The sequence below is a fragment of the Oncorhynchus keta genome, chromosome 17, assembly GCF_023373465.1.
Source record: "Oncorhynchus keta strain PuntledgeMale-10-30-2019 chromosome 17, Oket_V2, whole genome shotgun sequence".
NCBI lineage: Eukaryota > Metazoa > Chordata > Actinopteri > Salmoniformes > Salmonidae > Oncorhynchus > Oncorhynchus keta.
In genome coordinates, this window is record NC_068437.1 from 14,527,848 (window position 1) to 14,543,791 (window position 15,944).

The 15,944-nt window shown below is 38.9% G+C and overlaps 1 protein-coding gene across 4 annotated transcripts; it reads left to right on the forward strand.

Moving 5' to 3' along the window:
* The first annotated feature begins 2,001 nt into the window (after positions 1 to 2,001).
* tnni2a.2 (troponin I type 2a (skeletal, fast), tandem duplicate 2) lies at positions 2,002 to 15,887 on the forward strand. Of its 4 annotated transcripts, XM_052465516.1 has the most exons (8): positions 2,339 to 2,490; positions 4,931 to 5,059; positions 8,372 to 8,398; positions 8,864 to 8,906; positions 9,055 to 9,183; positions 9,357 to 9,446; positions 15,243 to 15,419; positions 15,553 to 15,887. In XM_052465516.1, exons 3-8 carry the CDS (start codon positions 8,391 to 8,393, stop codon positions 15,646 to 15,648), a joined length of 543 nt encoding a protein of 180 aa, XP_052321476.1. In that variant the 5' UTR covers positions 2,339 to 2,490; positions 4,931 to 5,059; positions 8,372 to 8,390; the 3' UTR covers positions 15,649 to 15,887. The 4 variants fall into 4 exon arrangements, with proteins under 4 accessions (XP_035646608.1, XP_052321476.1, XP_035646609.1 ...); XM_035790715.2 differs by lacking the exons at positions 2,339 to 2,490; positions 4,931 to 5,059 and adding an exon at positions 2,002 to 2,030; XM_035790716.2 differs by lacking the exon at positions 4,931 to 5,059 and having other exon boundaries at positions 2,392 to 2,490.
* The last annotated feature ends 57 nt before the right edge of the window (positions 15,888 to 15,944 follow it).

Consider the following 15,944-nt stretch of genomic DNA (forward strand, 5'->3'; position numbering starts at 1 on the left):
GGACTGGGATACGTTCCAGATAGCATCGGACAACAACGTTGATGTATACGCTGATTCGGTGAGTGAGTTTATTAGCAAGTGCATCGGTGATGTTGTACCCACGGTGACTATTAAAACTGTCCCCAACCAGAAACCGCGGATTGATGGCAGCATTTGCGCAAAACTGAAAGCGCGAACCGCTGCTTTTAATCATGGCAAGGTGACCGGAAACATGACCGATTACAAACAGTGTAGCTATTCCCTCTGCAAGGCAATCAAACAAGCTAAGCGTCAGTATAGAGACAAAGTAGAGTCGCAATTCAACGACTCACACACAAGACGTATGTGGCAGGGTCTACAGTCAATCACGGATTACAAAAAGATGACCAGCCCCGTCGTGGACACCAATGTCTTGCTATCAGACAAACTAAATAACTTATTTGCTCGCTTTGAGGATAATGCAGTGCCACTGACACACCCCGCTACCAAAACCTGTGGGCTCTCCTTCCCCGCAGCCAACATGAGTGAAACCAGCTGGCTGGTGTGTTTACGGACATATTCAACCTATCCCAGTCCCACAACCGTAAGGCTCTCCAGAGGGTAGTGAGGTCTGCACAACGCATCAGCGGGGGCAAACAGGAAGGCCAAAAAGATCATCAAGGACAACAACCATCCAAGCCACTGCCTGTTCACCCCGCTATTATCCAGAAGGCGAGGTCAGTACAGGTGCATCAAAGCTGGGACCGAGAGACTGAAAAACAGCTTCTATCTCAAGGCCATCAGACTGTTAAACTGCCATCACTAACATTGAGTAACTAACATTCATTCCTTTACACTTGTGTGTATACGGTAGTTGTTGTGAAATTGTTAGGTAACTTGTTAGATTTTACTGCACAGTTGGAACTAGAAGCACAAGCATTTCGCTACACTCGCATTAACATCTGCTTACCATGTGTATGTGACCAATAAAATGTATTTGATTTGACTGGTGAGCTTAATGTTGCTTATTTCACAGCGGTTTCAGAGTACCGCAATAAGAGCGACGATGCCAATATTTGAGTAAACTCTTCACAGCTGTGTTCTGTGAGTGTCAATGAGTAGGCTGATACACCATTTCATGGGTGTGCAATATGAATGTCAATATGCACAACATTGGCTGAATAGTGAGGTGAATTCCCACATTCAAAGTCCTGCAATAACAGCTAAGATTCTAATATCAGGGCCTGACAGTTGAAGCAGACTGTGTTTGTCTATTGTTGTGACTTAGATGAAGGTCAGATAAAATGTTATGACCAATTTGTGCAGAAGTCCAGGTAATTCCTAAGGGTTCACATACTTTTTCTTGCCACTGTAAGTATGCCCCCAATGCAATGCAAATTCAACTAATATATATAACAACACTCCAATCTTGTGTAGTATTATTTAGTCAATTTTTCACAATTTCTATAGGTTTGCATGAGTTGTAATGGGGGGCTTTTATTTTGAATTCCATTATTGTTGCTTATGCAAATGTTGTTCATGACACACTGGTGTCAATAACTTACAAAACTTGAGACTAATGAATGCAGTATTAAGCCATGGAATGCCATGAGTGGACAAACCAGTGACACACCTCCAACTTGTTTATTGATCAAAACCCAGCCCTTTTGCACCACCTCCAGCTATTGCACTCATGGTAATGGCTGTGGAAATAGCCAAAATATTGTACATACACCCAGACCTATAGTGCTACTGTGATCGCATATATTTACCATTGCATTAGGTTTGTTAAAATAGAGCTCTCAATGTGAGAACTGATTACAAATGTTAGTATTTAGGTAGTGCTGATTAATGTTTCCAAGTAGCACTCAATATGTTTCCAAGGTTAATTCTTTCATCCATAATGAGAACTTGAGTTTGTAGTAAAATAAATATCCATAAACCATCCTTGAAATCCTTGTCTATCTTACTTTTCTTTCAGTAAGAGATCCGAAAGTGACAGAACTGTGATCAGGTCCTTTGGGCTCCTCAGGAGGCACGGACATCAATCCCAGACACATGACGCCTCCGAGGTATGACCAGTTTAATAGTTTGTCATCCTTTTACAATATACAACATGGATGCCAGACAGTTGCACGTCTGGTGTTCTGAACATACTGCATGTGTGTGAATTACAGGATTCTCTATTACTGTTGATGTGAGTGGCCTTTAAAGTTCTACCCCTCTCTGCTTCTTATGGGTGATGGCATATGCTAAATAAAATATAATGAAATAAGAACAACAATCTTGAAGGACGGGTTATTTATAATGGAGACGCTGGGGAGGGGAGCGAACAGGGAAACACTGTACTGTATTTCATGACCTTGTCAGCCCATTGGTTTGGTCTGTAATCCGCTTCCATAATGAGAATGTAGGATTATAGAGAGTGATCAGAGAATGCAATATATACCTTCTTAACACTTGAGCTGCCTGCAGTCAGTCAGTCAGTTGGACATCCCTTAACAAGCCTGTGCCGCTCTCCTCAGTTCCAAGGTGAGAACCATCCAGTCTGTCTCTGTTCTGTGCTTCTATCTAGTTAGACACTATCCAGAGGAATAGTGTCTTAATTACTATATAGTAGCATGACGCCTTTCTGCCAACTTATTCATGAGTACTTGTAGTATTATAGTGATATGCCTGTTGGTTGAGGAAAAAAGGATTTTAGCGTGTGAAATGCATTTGAATATGTGAAATGTTTGAGAATTGTATTGTGTATTGGAATTGTATTTGAATGTGATTACTCTTTTTTTATTGGCTATTAACATTGAGTGTTAGAGTGTCCAAGAGTTTTAGAATGTTTTGGAAATATTGATTTATTTCCTATAATCATAAATTAAGGTTTTTGGTCGTTGCTTCACATGGTAATGCTCTCTGTCTATTACATTTTATTCCTATTTAAACATATGTAATATATTACACTAATACATATTTTCATAGTCGGCTGAATTGCAATAAAATGATCCATGTTCAAATGACTCAAATATAAATTATAAAATATTGACATCAGTGTTTTAAAGAGGAAACATCAATTTCTTAATTACTTGGTTTATTTCAATACATTTGATATTTCAGTTGTTTTGTGCAGTATTTCTTGATTTATGTTGTTGATGGATCTTAATGTGTAACATTTCAATAGTAGTATTTGCATAAAGAAAAGTTTCTCAGGTTCCAGTGGTGTATTAAATATGTTTTAGTGAGCAGACATCAACTGTATAATTATCCATGGGGTGGTAAATGATTGATATATGGACTGATGACTTGACATGCTGAAAGGGTACACCACCACAAGACATGAATCTGAAAGTGATCTACAAATGTTTTCCTTCCTGTCAACATATTTTGGAGATAACTAAACAGCCTGTTACAACATCGTAGACATCTCTGATACATCGCACACATCGTACACTGAGTGTACTAAATATTAGGAACACTTTCCTAATATTGAGTTGCGTCCACTTTTGCCCTCAGAACAGCCTCAATTTGTTGGGGGATGGACTTTACAAGGTGTCGAAAGCATTCCACAGGGATGTTGGCCCAAGTTGACTCCAATGATTCCCACAGTTGTATCAAGTTGGCTGGATGTCCTTTGGGTGGTGGACCATTTTTGATATACACAGGAAATTGTTGAGTGTGAAAAACCCAACAGTGGTGCAGTTCTTGACAAACTCAAACCGGTGTACCTGGCACCTACCACACCCCATTTCAAAGGCACTTAAATAGTTTGGCTTGCCCATTCACCCTCTGAATGGCACACATACACAATCCATGTCTCCGAAATCCTTGTTCAACCTGTCTCCACTCCATCTACACTGATTGAAGTGGATTTAACAAGTGACATCAATAAAGGATCATAACTTTCACCTGGATTCACCTGGTCAGTCTATGTCATGGAAAGAGCAGGTGTTCCTAATGTTTAGTACACCCAGTGTATAACCTAATTCACAGTATTGGCTCCACTGCATTTTCAGAGCCGCAAAAATGTCCTGCGTTTTGATTTTCGATATGACCAAAGCACTTGAGTTACTCTACTGGAGTTCATGGGCATAGTGAGGATACGCTTTTGTCAATAGATGACCTCATACCACGGCAAGTTGAACAGCTGACCTGTCAGCACACAAGGGTTGCTGTATACCTCTATGCCTGTGTCATAGAGCTTATTGAAGCCGGAGTGATACTATTCCAATGTTAAAAGTACTGTGCAGCTCTGTGAAGCACCCACTCTTCTGCAGGTCTGAAATGTACTGTCTAGGACTGTAGTTTTTGAGAACTCTACTCCTTTAAATAGCATTATGAGACATTCATGGCTCTGGTTTATTACACAGTAAACCAATCTCAATTTGAATCTGAACAATAAATACGCTCGAAAGCAAAAGAGATGCTCATAAACTTATTTTGACAATACATCTATTCAGTGTATGAAATCATGAAGAGTGGAGACAGTTGAGTTAGTGCACTGAACAGAACTGATAGAGCAGAAGCAGTTATTTTTGGCCTAACGTGGCCTTGGTCATCTAAGGGATGTTCTAGAAGGCACCACCAGCTGTCGTGTTGGCTTACTGTGACCTCTCGGAGACAAGTCTGCCATAAAGTAGAGCCACTTAAGACAAGATCTAGGACCAATTTAGATCTCCTCCACTCAACTCAAGATAACGTTCCCATCTCCGGGGACACCCTGAGCCCAGACCAAAGATTGAGTCGGCTGAGTTTAAGGGATTCAGAATGTATTCTAATTACTTGTCTCCATTACAAACCCAAGTCTTTCTGGCTGCATGGCCCCTGTTGGAAGTATGGGAGAGTGGGGACAATTATAAGAAGGGACAGACTCAATAACAAATTAGAAACAATCTAGAGTGTTGTTATTCCATGTGCTTGAATAAAGTGTAACTGTTTTGTACTGACCTGTCTAACATTCTCAATTTATCTAAACTTACAGTACCAGTCAAACTTTGGACACACCTACTCATTCCAGGGCTTTTCTTCATGCTAACTATTTTCTACATTGTAGAATAATAGTGAAGACATCAAAACTATGAAATAACACATATGGAAACAGAAAGTAACCGTAAGTGTTGAGCAAATTAAAATATATTTGGTATTTTAGATTCTTCAAAGTAGCCACTCTTTTTCCTTGATGACATCTTTGCACACTCTTGGTAATCTCTCAACCAGCTTCATGAGATAGTCACCCGGAATTCATTTCAATTAACAGGTGTGCCTTGGAATGTCTTTCCTTCTTAATGCGTTTGAGCCAATCAGTTGTTTGTGACAAGGTAGGGGTGGTATATAGAAGACAGCCATATTTGATAAAATACCAAATCAATATTATGGGAAGAACAGCTAAAATAAGCAAAGAGAAACGTATCCACCTTTTACCTTGATGACAGCTTTGCATTCTCTCAACCAGCTTCATGAGGAATGCTTTTCCACAGTCTTGAAGGAGTTCCCACATATGCTGAACACATGTTGGCTGCATTTCCTTCACTCTGTGGTTCAACTCATCCCAAACCATCTCAACTGGGTTGAGATCGGGGGATTGTGGAGGCCAGGTCATTTGATGCAGCACTCGATCACTCTCCTTCTTGGTCAAATAGCCCTTACACAGTGTCAAGGGGTGTTTTGGGTCATTGTCCTGTTGATAAATAAATTATAGTCCCACTAAGCGCAAACCAGATGGGATGGCGTGTCACTGCAGAATGCTGTGGTAGACATGCTGGTTAAATGTGCCTTGAATTGTAAATCAATTACTGACAGTGTCACCAGCAAAGTGACACATTGGGAACCACACATGTGGAGATCGTCCATTCACTGACTCCGCTACGTCTCACAAAGACAAAGGCGGTTGGAACCAAAAATCTCAAATTTAGACCAAAGGACAGATTTCCACCAGTTTAATCTCTATTGCTTGTGTTTCTTGGCCCAAGCAAGTCTCTTCTTCTTATTGGTTGGTGTCCTTTAGTCGTGGTTGCTTTCCAGCAATTTGGCCATGAAAGCCTGATTCGCACTGTTGTCTATGAACAGTTCAATCAATCAATCAATCAAATGTATTTATAAAGCCCTTCTTACATCAGCCGATGTCACAAAGTGCTGTACAGAAACCCAGCCTAAAACCCCAAAGAGCAAGCAATGCAGGTGTAGAAGCACGGTGGCTAGGAAAAACTCCCTAGAAAGAGAGGAACCTAGGAAGAAACCTAGAGAGCAACCAGGTTCTGAGGGGTGGCCAGTCCTCTTCTGGCTGTGCCGGGTGGAGATTATAACAGTACATGGCCAAGATGTTCAAGAGGTTGGCATTGTTGCTTAAATCATCCCTTATTAACCCATTATAAACTACACACTCACTCAGTTGATGTTGGTGTGTCTGTTACTTGAACTCCATGAAGCATTTATTTGGGCTGCAATCTGATGTGCAATTAACTCTAATGAATTTATCCTCTGCAGCAGAGGTAACTCTGGGTCTTCCTTTCCTGTGGCGGTCCTCATGAGAGCCAGTTTCATCATAGCGCTTGATGGTTTTTGCAACTGCACTTGAAGAAACTTTCAAAGTTCTTGAAATGTTACGGATTGACTGACCTTCATGTCTTAAAGTAATGATGGGCGTTCGTTTCTCTTTGCTTATTTCAAATCAAATCAAACTTTATTTGTCACGTGTCGAATACAAGAAGTGTAGACCTTACCGTGAAATGCTTACTTGCAGTTCAAGAAGAGTTAATAAAATATTTACCAAATTAATTAAAGTAATAAAATATATAAAAAGTAAAACAATAATATATCAATAAAAAGGCTATATACAGGGGGTACCGGGTCAGTGTGAGGAGGTAGAGGTTAGAGGTAATTTGTACATGTAGGAAGGGGTGAAGTGACTATGCATAGATAATAACAGCAAGTAGCCGCAGTGTACAAAACAAATGGAGGGAGGGGTCAATGTAATAGTCCAGTGACCATTTGATTAATTGTTCAGCCGTCTTATGGCTTGGCGGTAGAAGCTGTTAAGGAGCATTTTGGTCCTAGACTTGGCGCTCCGGTACCGCTTTCCGTGCTGTAGCAGAGAAAACAGTCCGCTCGTCACGACTGGCTTGGTGTGTTTGGACCATGATAGATCGTTGGTGATGTGGAGACCAAGGAACTTGAAACGTTCTACCTGCTCTACTAAAGCCCCGTTGATGTTAATGGGGACCTGTTCCTGTAGTACACGATCAGTTTCTTCGTCGTGCTCACATTGAGGGAGAGGTTGTTGTCCTGGCACCACACTGCCAGTTCCCTGACCTCCTCCCTATAGGCTGTCTCATCATAGTTGGTGATCAGGCCTACCAGTGTTGTGTCATCAGCAAACTTAATGATGATGTTGGATTTGTGTTTGGCTACGCAGTCATAGGTGAACCGGGTGTACAGGAGGGGACTAAGTCCACACCCCTGAGAGGCCCCAGTGTTGAGGATCAGCGTGGCAGACATGTTGTTGCCTACCCTTTCCACCTGAGGGCAGCCCATCAGGAAGTCCAGGATCCAGTTGTAGAGTGAGGTGTTTAGTCCTGTGGTCTTTAGCTTAGTGATGAGCTTCATGGGCACTATGGTGTTGAGCGCTGAGCTGTAGTCAATGAACAGCATTCTCACATAGGTGTTAATTTTGTCCAGGTGGGAAAGGGCAGTGTGGATTGAGATTGAGTCATCTGTTCTTGACGTAATATGGACTTTGTCTTTTACCAAATAGGGCTATCTTCAGTATACCACCCCAGGGCAGCAGGTAGCCTTGTGGTTAGAGTGTTGGACTAGTAACCGAAAGGTTGCAAGATTGGATCCCGAGCTGGCAAGGTAAATATCTGTCCTTCTACCCCTGAACAAGGCAGTTAACCCACTGTTACTAGGCCATGATTGAAAAAAAGAATTTGTTCTCAACTGACTTGCCTAGTTAAATAAATTGTCACAATACAACTGATTGGCTCAAATGCATTAATAAGAAATTCCACAAATGAACTTTTAAGAAGGCACACGTGCTAATTGAAATGTTTCCAGGTGCCTACCTCATGAAGCTGGTTGTGAGAATGCCAAGAGTGTGCAAATCTGTCATCAAGATAAAGGGTGGCTACTTTGAATAATCTTTTTTTGGTTACTACATGATTCCATATGTGTTATTTCCTAGTGTTAATGTATTCACTATTATTCTACAATATAGGAAATAGTAAAAATTAAGAACAACCCTGGAATAAGTATGTGTGTTCAAACTTTTCACAGGAACTGTATATAGTTGTATCAGTAATCATATTGGTATAGTTTTTATTTATTTTTATAGCTGATGGAGTATATACAAGTATTGTTGGTAAAATGTTGGCTGTTTTTAAGTACACATTTCATAATAATTATTGTTTTTCATTTTTTGGAATAGAAGACACCAAACACTTAAGATGGCTGAGTAAGTATATGCCAATTCGTTTGCATATTGTGTTTCAAAGGGGTCGCTCACTCATTTTTACATGGCCTTATTTTCACTCTCTGGGCTCGTAGTTGATCCCCCAAACCATTGTTTTATATCTTGTTTCCTTACGGAGAAAATTGGTTGTCACATTTTGCCATTGACTACAATGCATTATGAAAATGTGTCTAAAGCAAGTTGGAAAATGGTCCAAACCAACTCATATTAAATCAGAATCCCATTCTGAATAGTCTCTGCACCAAATAAATAAAACATGTGTCCACTGTGCCGTAAATCCATGTTTGAATGATGCTTTTTATAGCAACAACAAAAGTATGAACGTATGGACATTGGAACACTTTAAAAGTGAAATTGTGCAGAGACATCATTCAGAATTGGATTATGATTTAATATGAGTTGGTTTGGAGTGTTACTAAACCTGACTTTCTCTCCTTTGTCCAATAGCAAGAAAGGCAATGTGTCCTCAAGCCGTAAGCATACTCTGAAGGTAAGGAATCCCACTCAGCCCTTCCTTTAATGTTTTGTTTTTTTATGTAATAAAACTTTTTTATAAAGTAGTAAACCAACGGGAGATATTGGTCAATCAATAGTCTTATCAACTGTCAAAATATAAGTTGTCATAAATTTGTCTCCAGAGTTGTATGCTGGCAGTTGCTAAGGATTTGCTCGAAGCTGAAGCATTAGAGAAAGTTAAAGAGCGGGAGAGATACATGGATGAGAACTGCCCTCTTCTGGAGATTCCCCACTCCAAGGAAGATTTGGTGGTATGATATTCAGATATTCACAGATATTATGAAAACATATTAAACATGCTTGATACAGTGTGCTGTATGAGCAGTGCTTCTATCAGGTTCAGCTGTACCAAGGAGGTTAAAGGCATAAAATGAGGTATTATATGCTGGTGGTAACATTTTTCTTTGTTGTATTCTTTCATTAGGACCTTTGCACAAAGATGTACGACAAAATTAATGTGATTGATGAGGAGAGATACAACTTAGAATACAAAGCAGTCATGGTTTGCAATGAGGTAAGCAACCGTCTTTTAATTGATTTATGTTTCAATGTAAATATATTTACAGTGCCTTCAAAGTATTCACACCCCAACAAACATTTTAACAGATTAAAATGGATTTAATTGTCATGTTTTGGTCTATGATCTACACACTGTAATGTCAAAGTGGAAGAAAAATTCTAACATATTTTTTTTAAACAAATAAACATAAAACACACTCATATCTAATTAACATAAGTATACACACATTAGAATCACCTTTGGCAGTAATTACAGCTGTGAGTCTTTCTTTGTAAGTCTCTGAGAGCTTAGCAAACCTGGATTGTACAATATTAGCACATTGTTATTATTTTTTTAATTCTTCAAGCTGTATCAAGTTGGTTGTTGATCAATGCTAGACAACCATTTTCAAGTCTTGCCATTTTAAGTCAAAACTGTTACTAGGCCATTCAGGAACATTCAAAGTTGTCTTAGTAAGGAACTCAAGTGTTAATTTGGCCTTGTGGTTTAGCTTATTGTCTTGCTGAAAAGTTAATTTGTCTGTGTCTGTTGGAAAGGAGACGGAACCAGGTTTTCCTCTAGGGTTTTGCCTCTGGTTAGCTCTTTTCCATTTATTTTTTTATTTAAAAAAAACTCCTTAGTACTTGCCAATGACAAGCATACCTATACATGATGCAGCCACCACCATGCTTGAAAATATGAATGAGATGTTGTGTTGGACCCCACCTTACAGTGGGGTTAAAAATAATTGACACCCTTGATAAAGATGAGCAATAATGACTGTATGAAATATATCATTAAAATATTGAGCTATATGTTATGCAAAAAAAACAAGGAAATTATATAGTTTTATACTAATACAATTGCTCAGAGAAAGAAATATTGTTTAACAAGTAATATCATTTTTTCTCAAAGGTAGGGGACAAAATTATAAATGATAAATTAAGTACTCAAAGGTTAAGCATTTGGTCCCATATTCCTAGCACGCAATGACTACATCAAGTTTGGGACCGTACAATCTTGTTGGATGCATTTTCAGTTCATTTTCATTGTATTTCAGATTATTTTGTGCCAAATAGAAATTCATGTTAAATAATGTATTCTGTCATTTTGGAGTCACTTTTATTGTAAATAAGAATATATGTTTCGAAACATTGCTACGATAATGTGGATGCTTCCATGGTTACGGACATTCCTGGATGAATTGTTACTGGTAATGGGGAGAGGTTAGCATGTCTTGGGAGTATGATCTTTGACCAACCTTTCTCACTCATACTTTTTCACGATTCATTGAGGATTATCTGTAATCATGGTAGCATCCACATTAATCTAGAAATGTTGAGATACATATTATATATTTTTATATACAATTAAGTGTTTGTGTATATACTGTACAAGGCAAAAGTTTGGACACACCTACTCATTCCAGGGTTTTTCTTTATTTTTACTATTTTCTACATTTTAAAATAATAGTGAAGACATCAAAACTATGAAACAACACATATGGAATCATATAGTAACCAAAAAAACTGTTAAACACATCTAAATATATTTGAGATTCTTCAAAGTAGCCAAATCTGTCCTTTGGTCTAATGAGTACAAATTTGAGATTTTTGGTTCCAACCGCCGTGTCTTTGTGAGATGCAGAGTAGGAACCATAAGAGTGTGCAAAGCTGTTATCAAGGCAAAGGGTGGCTACTTTGAAAAATAAAATATATTTTAATTTGTTTAACACTTTTTTGGTTACAACATGATTCCATATGTGTTTTATATATATATATATTCCGGACATGGACATTGCTCGTTCTGATTTTTCTTAATTTGTTAATAAAAGTTTTGGGAGATTTGTGTTTATTGTTTTGTATTGTTAGTTATTATTGCACTGTTGGAGCTGGAAACATAGGCATTTTGCTGCACCTGAAATAACATCTGCAAAATATGTTTACACGACCAATACAATTAGATTTTTTTTATTTGATATTGTATTCTCAGAAATATTGAAAAATTGTATTTTAAACAAATGGTCAGAGAATGAGATCTTGTTTAACTAACAAGTCATCTTTTTTCCCTCCAAGCGGGAAAGGTCAAAATGATTGACACAGATGGCCTTTGCAAAATGTTGACTTTGTGTCCAATTAACCATTTATTTGTTTATTTTGAGGTGTGTTTGGGGTTATTGTCTTTCTGGAAGCTCCACACAAGGCCAAGCTTCAGCCTCCTGGCAGAGGCAACCACAACATCAAAGATACACCACCGGATTTTACTGTACAGGGTTCTGTTCTGCATATGATTCCTCTTTTCAACAAAAAAAAACATGTCATCCAACAAATGTAAACGCATTGAGTTTGTTAAAAGGCATTGGCACTTGGATTGGAACTGGTGCTATGGTCAGATGACATAAAAAAGCATACATTTTCTTCCCACCAACACTAGTGGGTTGGTTGTTGAAAATGCAAATTATATGCAGAAAATAACCCCATAACCACTATAAAATATGGTTGTGGATCTTTGATGTTATGGAGCTATTTTGCTTCAACTGATGCTTGGGCCCTTGTTATTAAGGTTAACCATTTCATCTACAATAGTCATTTACAAAATTAACCATGTCTACAATGTATTTCTGATCAATTTGATGTTATTTTAATGGACGTAAATATGCTTTTCTTTTCAAAACAAGGACATTTCTAAGTGACCCCAAACTTTTGAACGGTTGTGTGTGTGTGTGTGTGTGTGTGTGTGTGTGTGTGTGTGTGTGTGTGTGTGTGTGTGTGTGTGTGTGTGTGTGTGTGTGTGTGTGTGTGTGTGTGTGTGTGTGTGTGTGTATACAGTATATACAGTTGAAGTCGGAAGTTTACATACACCTTAGCCAAATACATTTAAACTTGTTTTTCACAATTCCTGACATTTAATCCTAGTAAATATTCCCTGTTTTAGGTCAGATTGCAATTTTATTTTAAGAATGTGAAAAGTCAGAATAATAGTAGAGAGAATGATTTCAGCTTTCATTACTATCAACACATTCCCAGTGGGTCAGAAGTTTACATACACTCAATTAGTATTTGGTAGCATTGCCTTTAAATTGTTTCACTTGGATCAAACGTTTGGGTAGCCTTCCACAAGCTTCCCACAATAAGTTGGGTGAATTTTGGCTCATTCCTCCTGACAGAGCTGGTGTAACTGAGTCAGGTTTTTAGGCCTCCTTGCTCACACACGCTTTTTCAGTTCTGCCCACATATTTTCTATAGAACGAGGTCAGGGCTTTGTGATGGCCACTTCAATACCTTGACTTTGTTGTCCTTAAGTTTTGGAAGCATGCTTGGGATCACTGTCCATAAGGAATACCCATTTGCAAACAAGCTTTAACTTCCTGACTGATGTCTTGATTGATGTAAACTTGCTTCAAAATATCCACATCATTTTCCTTTCTCATGATGCCATCTATTTTGTGAAGTGCACCAGTCCCTCCTGCAGCACACCCACAACATGATGCTGCCACCCCGTGCTTCACGGTTGGGATGGTGTTCTTCACCTTGCAAGCATCCCCCTTTTTCCTCTAAACATAACAATGGTAATTATGGCCAACCAATTCTATTTTGTTTCATCAGACCAGAGGATATTTCTCCAAAAGTACGATCTTTGTCCCCATGTACATTGCAAACCATAGTCTGGCTTTTTTATGGTAGTTTTGGTGCAGTGGCTTCTTCCTTGCTGAGCGGCCTTTCAGGTTATGACAATATATTACTCGTTTTACTGTTGATATTTAGATTATTTTGTACGTGTTTCCCCCAGCTTCTTCACAAGGTCCTTTGCTGTTGTTCTGGGATTTATTTGCACTTTTTGCACCAAAGTACGTTCATCTCTAGGAGACAGAATGCGCCTCCTTCCTGAGCAGTATGACGGCTGCTTGGTCCCATGTTGTTTATACTTGCATACTATTGTTTGTACAGATGAACGTGGTACCTTCAGGCATTTGGAAATTGCTCCCAATGATGAACCAGACTTGTGGAGGTCTACAATTTATTTTCTGGGGTCTTGGCTGATTTCTTTAGATTTATTTTCCCATGATGTCAAGCAAAGAGGCACTGAGTTTGAAGGTAGGCATTGGAATACATCCACAGGTACACTTCCAATTGACTCAAATTATGTCAATTAGCCTTTCAGAAGCTTCTAAAGCCACGCCATCATTTTCTGGAATTTTCCAAGCTGTTTAAAGGCACAGTCAACTTAGTGTATGTAAACTTCTGACCCACTGGAATTGTGATACAGTGAATTGTGGGTGAAATAATCTTTCTGTAAACAATTGTTGTAAAAACTACTTGTGTCATGCACAAAGTAGATGTCCTGACCGACTAGCCAAAACTATAGTTTGTTAGCAAGAAATTGTGGAGTGGTTGAAAAGCAAGTTATTATGACTCCTAAGTGTATGTAAACTTCTGACTTAAAGTGTGTGTGTGTGTGTGTGTGTGTGTGTATATATACAGTATATATGAGTCTACAAAACATTAGGAACACCTTCCTAGTATTGCATTCCCTTTTGCCCTCAGAAAAGTCTCAATTCGTCTGGCCATGGACTCTACAAGGTGTCGAAAGCTTTCCACAGGGATGCTGGCGGATGTTGACTCCAATGCTTCCCACAGTTGTGCCAAGTTGGCTGGATGTCCTTTGGGTGTTGGACCATCCTTGTTACACATGGGAAATTGTTAAGCATGAAAAACCCGCCAGCGTTGCAGTTCTTTACACACTCAAACCGGAGCGGCTGGCATCAACTACCATAGCCCGTTCACAGGCACTTACATTTTTTGTCTTGTCTCTCAAGGCTTAAAAATCTTTTTTTTTGTCCTGTCTCCTCCCCGTCATCTACACTGCTTGAATGTACTGTGTATACGGTATATACAGTAACAGTCAAACGTTTGGACACATCTACTCATTCAAGGTTGTTTCTTTATTTTGACTATTTTCTACATTGTATAATAATATTGAAGAAATCAAAACCATGAAATAACACATGGAATCATGTAGTAATATAAAAAGTGTTCAACAAATCTAATTATATTTTAGAATCTTCTAAGTAGCCACCCTTAGTCTAGGCAAGTCAGTTAAGAACAAATTATTATCTTCAATGACGGCCTAGGAACGATGGGTTAACTGCCGTGTTAAGAGGCAGAACAACAGAGTTTTACCTTGTCAGCTCAGGGATTTGATCTTGCAACCTTTCATTTACTAGTCCAACGCTCCAACCACCAGCCTTGATGACAACTTTGCACACTCTTGGCATTCTCTCAACCAGCTTCACCTGGAATGCTTTTCCAACAGTTTCGAAGTAGTTCTCACATATGCTGAGCACTTGTTGGCTGCTTTTCCTTCACTCTGTGGGCCAACTCATCCCAAACCATCTTAATTAGGTTGAGGTCTGGTGATTGTGGAGGCCAGATCATCTGATGCAAAACTCCATCACTCTCCTTCTTGGTCAAATAGCCCTTACACAGCCTGGAGGTGTGTTGGGTCATTGTCCTGTTGAAAAATAAATTATAGTTGCACTAAGCTCAAACCAGATGGGATGGCGTATCACTGCAGAAAGCAATTATCACGACAAACGGTTGCTACTTTGAAGAATCTGAAATATAAAATATATTGGTTACTACATAATTCCATATGTGTTATTTCATAGTTTTGATATTTTCTACAATGTAGAAAATAGTGAAAATAAAGACAAACCCTGCAATGAGTAGGTGTGTCCAAACTTTGCATATGTTTCCTCCGTTGAGCCCTCCTGAATCACTGATTTCTCTGTATAAAAATTCCACCCACCAGGTTATAGACCTAAACATAAAAATCGTTGACATGAGGGGCAAGTTCAAGAAGCCAGCCCTGAAGAAAGTGCGTATGTCTGCTGATGCTATGCTCCAGGCTCTGTTGGGCTCCAAGCACAAGGTGACCATGGATCTGAGAGCCAACCTAAAACAAGTGAAGAAAGACGAGAAGAAAGAGGTGAGTATCTGTCCATTAGGCTAACACAATATATTACAGAGATATCGCATCGGGAGACATTGTCAATGTTGAATGAACTTTAGGCCTTAACATTCCACCCTTCAATGTCTTCTCACCCTTTCTATCATCACAGGATAAGGATTTGCGTGACGTTGGTGACTGGCGTAAGAACATTGACGACAAGGCTGGCATGGACGGCAGGAAGAAGATGTTTCAGGGAGATTCTTAGATCATTGGGATGTGTTTGTGTGATGTCGCTGACTACTCTCCTGTAATGTCTAGTTGTCAACCACATACTGATATGCATAACAACTAATATCATAACTATGTAATACATCTTTGTTTCTTTTGAAGACAGAAAGAAACAGAAGGTAACAGAAACAAGATGTGTGTAATTGTTTGACAGTTGGTTTACTGGAGTAGAGGTAAAAGTGGACAACTTTTCTAATAAATTGCCTTTAAAGGAAATCTTTCTTAGTTTGTGTAATTTATATTTTGTCATGCTGATACACTAAGAGAACTAAA

What these genes read in the sequence shown, in the direction of transcription:
- tnni2a.2 (XM_035790715.2), top strand. An exon ending in CAAACACTTAAGATGGCTGA is followed by an intron (nt 8,399 to 8,863) that starts GTAAGTATATGC and finishes TTTGTCCAATAG; the next exon opens with CAAGAAAGGCAATGTGTCCT. An exon ending in AGAAAGACGAGAAGAAAGAG is followed by an intron (nt 15,420 to 15,552) that starts GTGAGTATCTGT and finishes CTATCATCACAG; the next exon opens with GATAAGGATTTGCGTGACGT.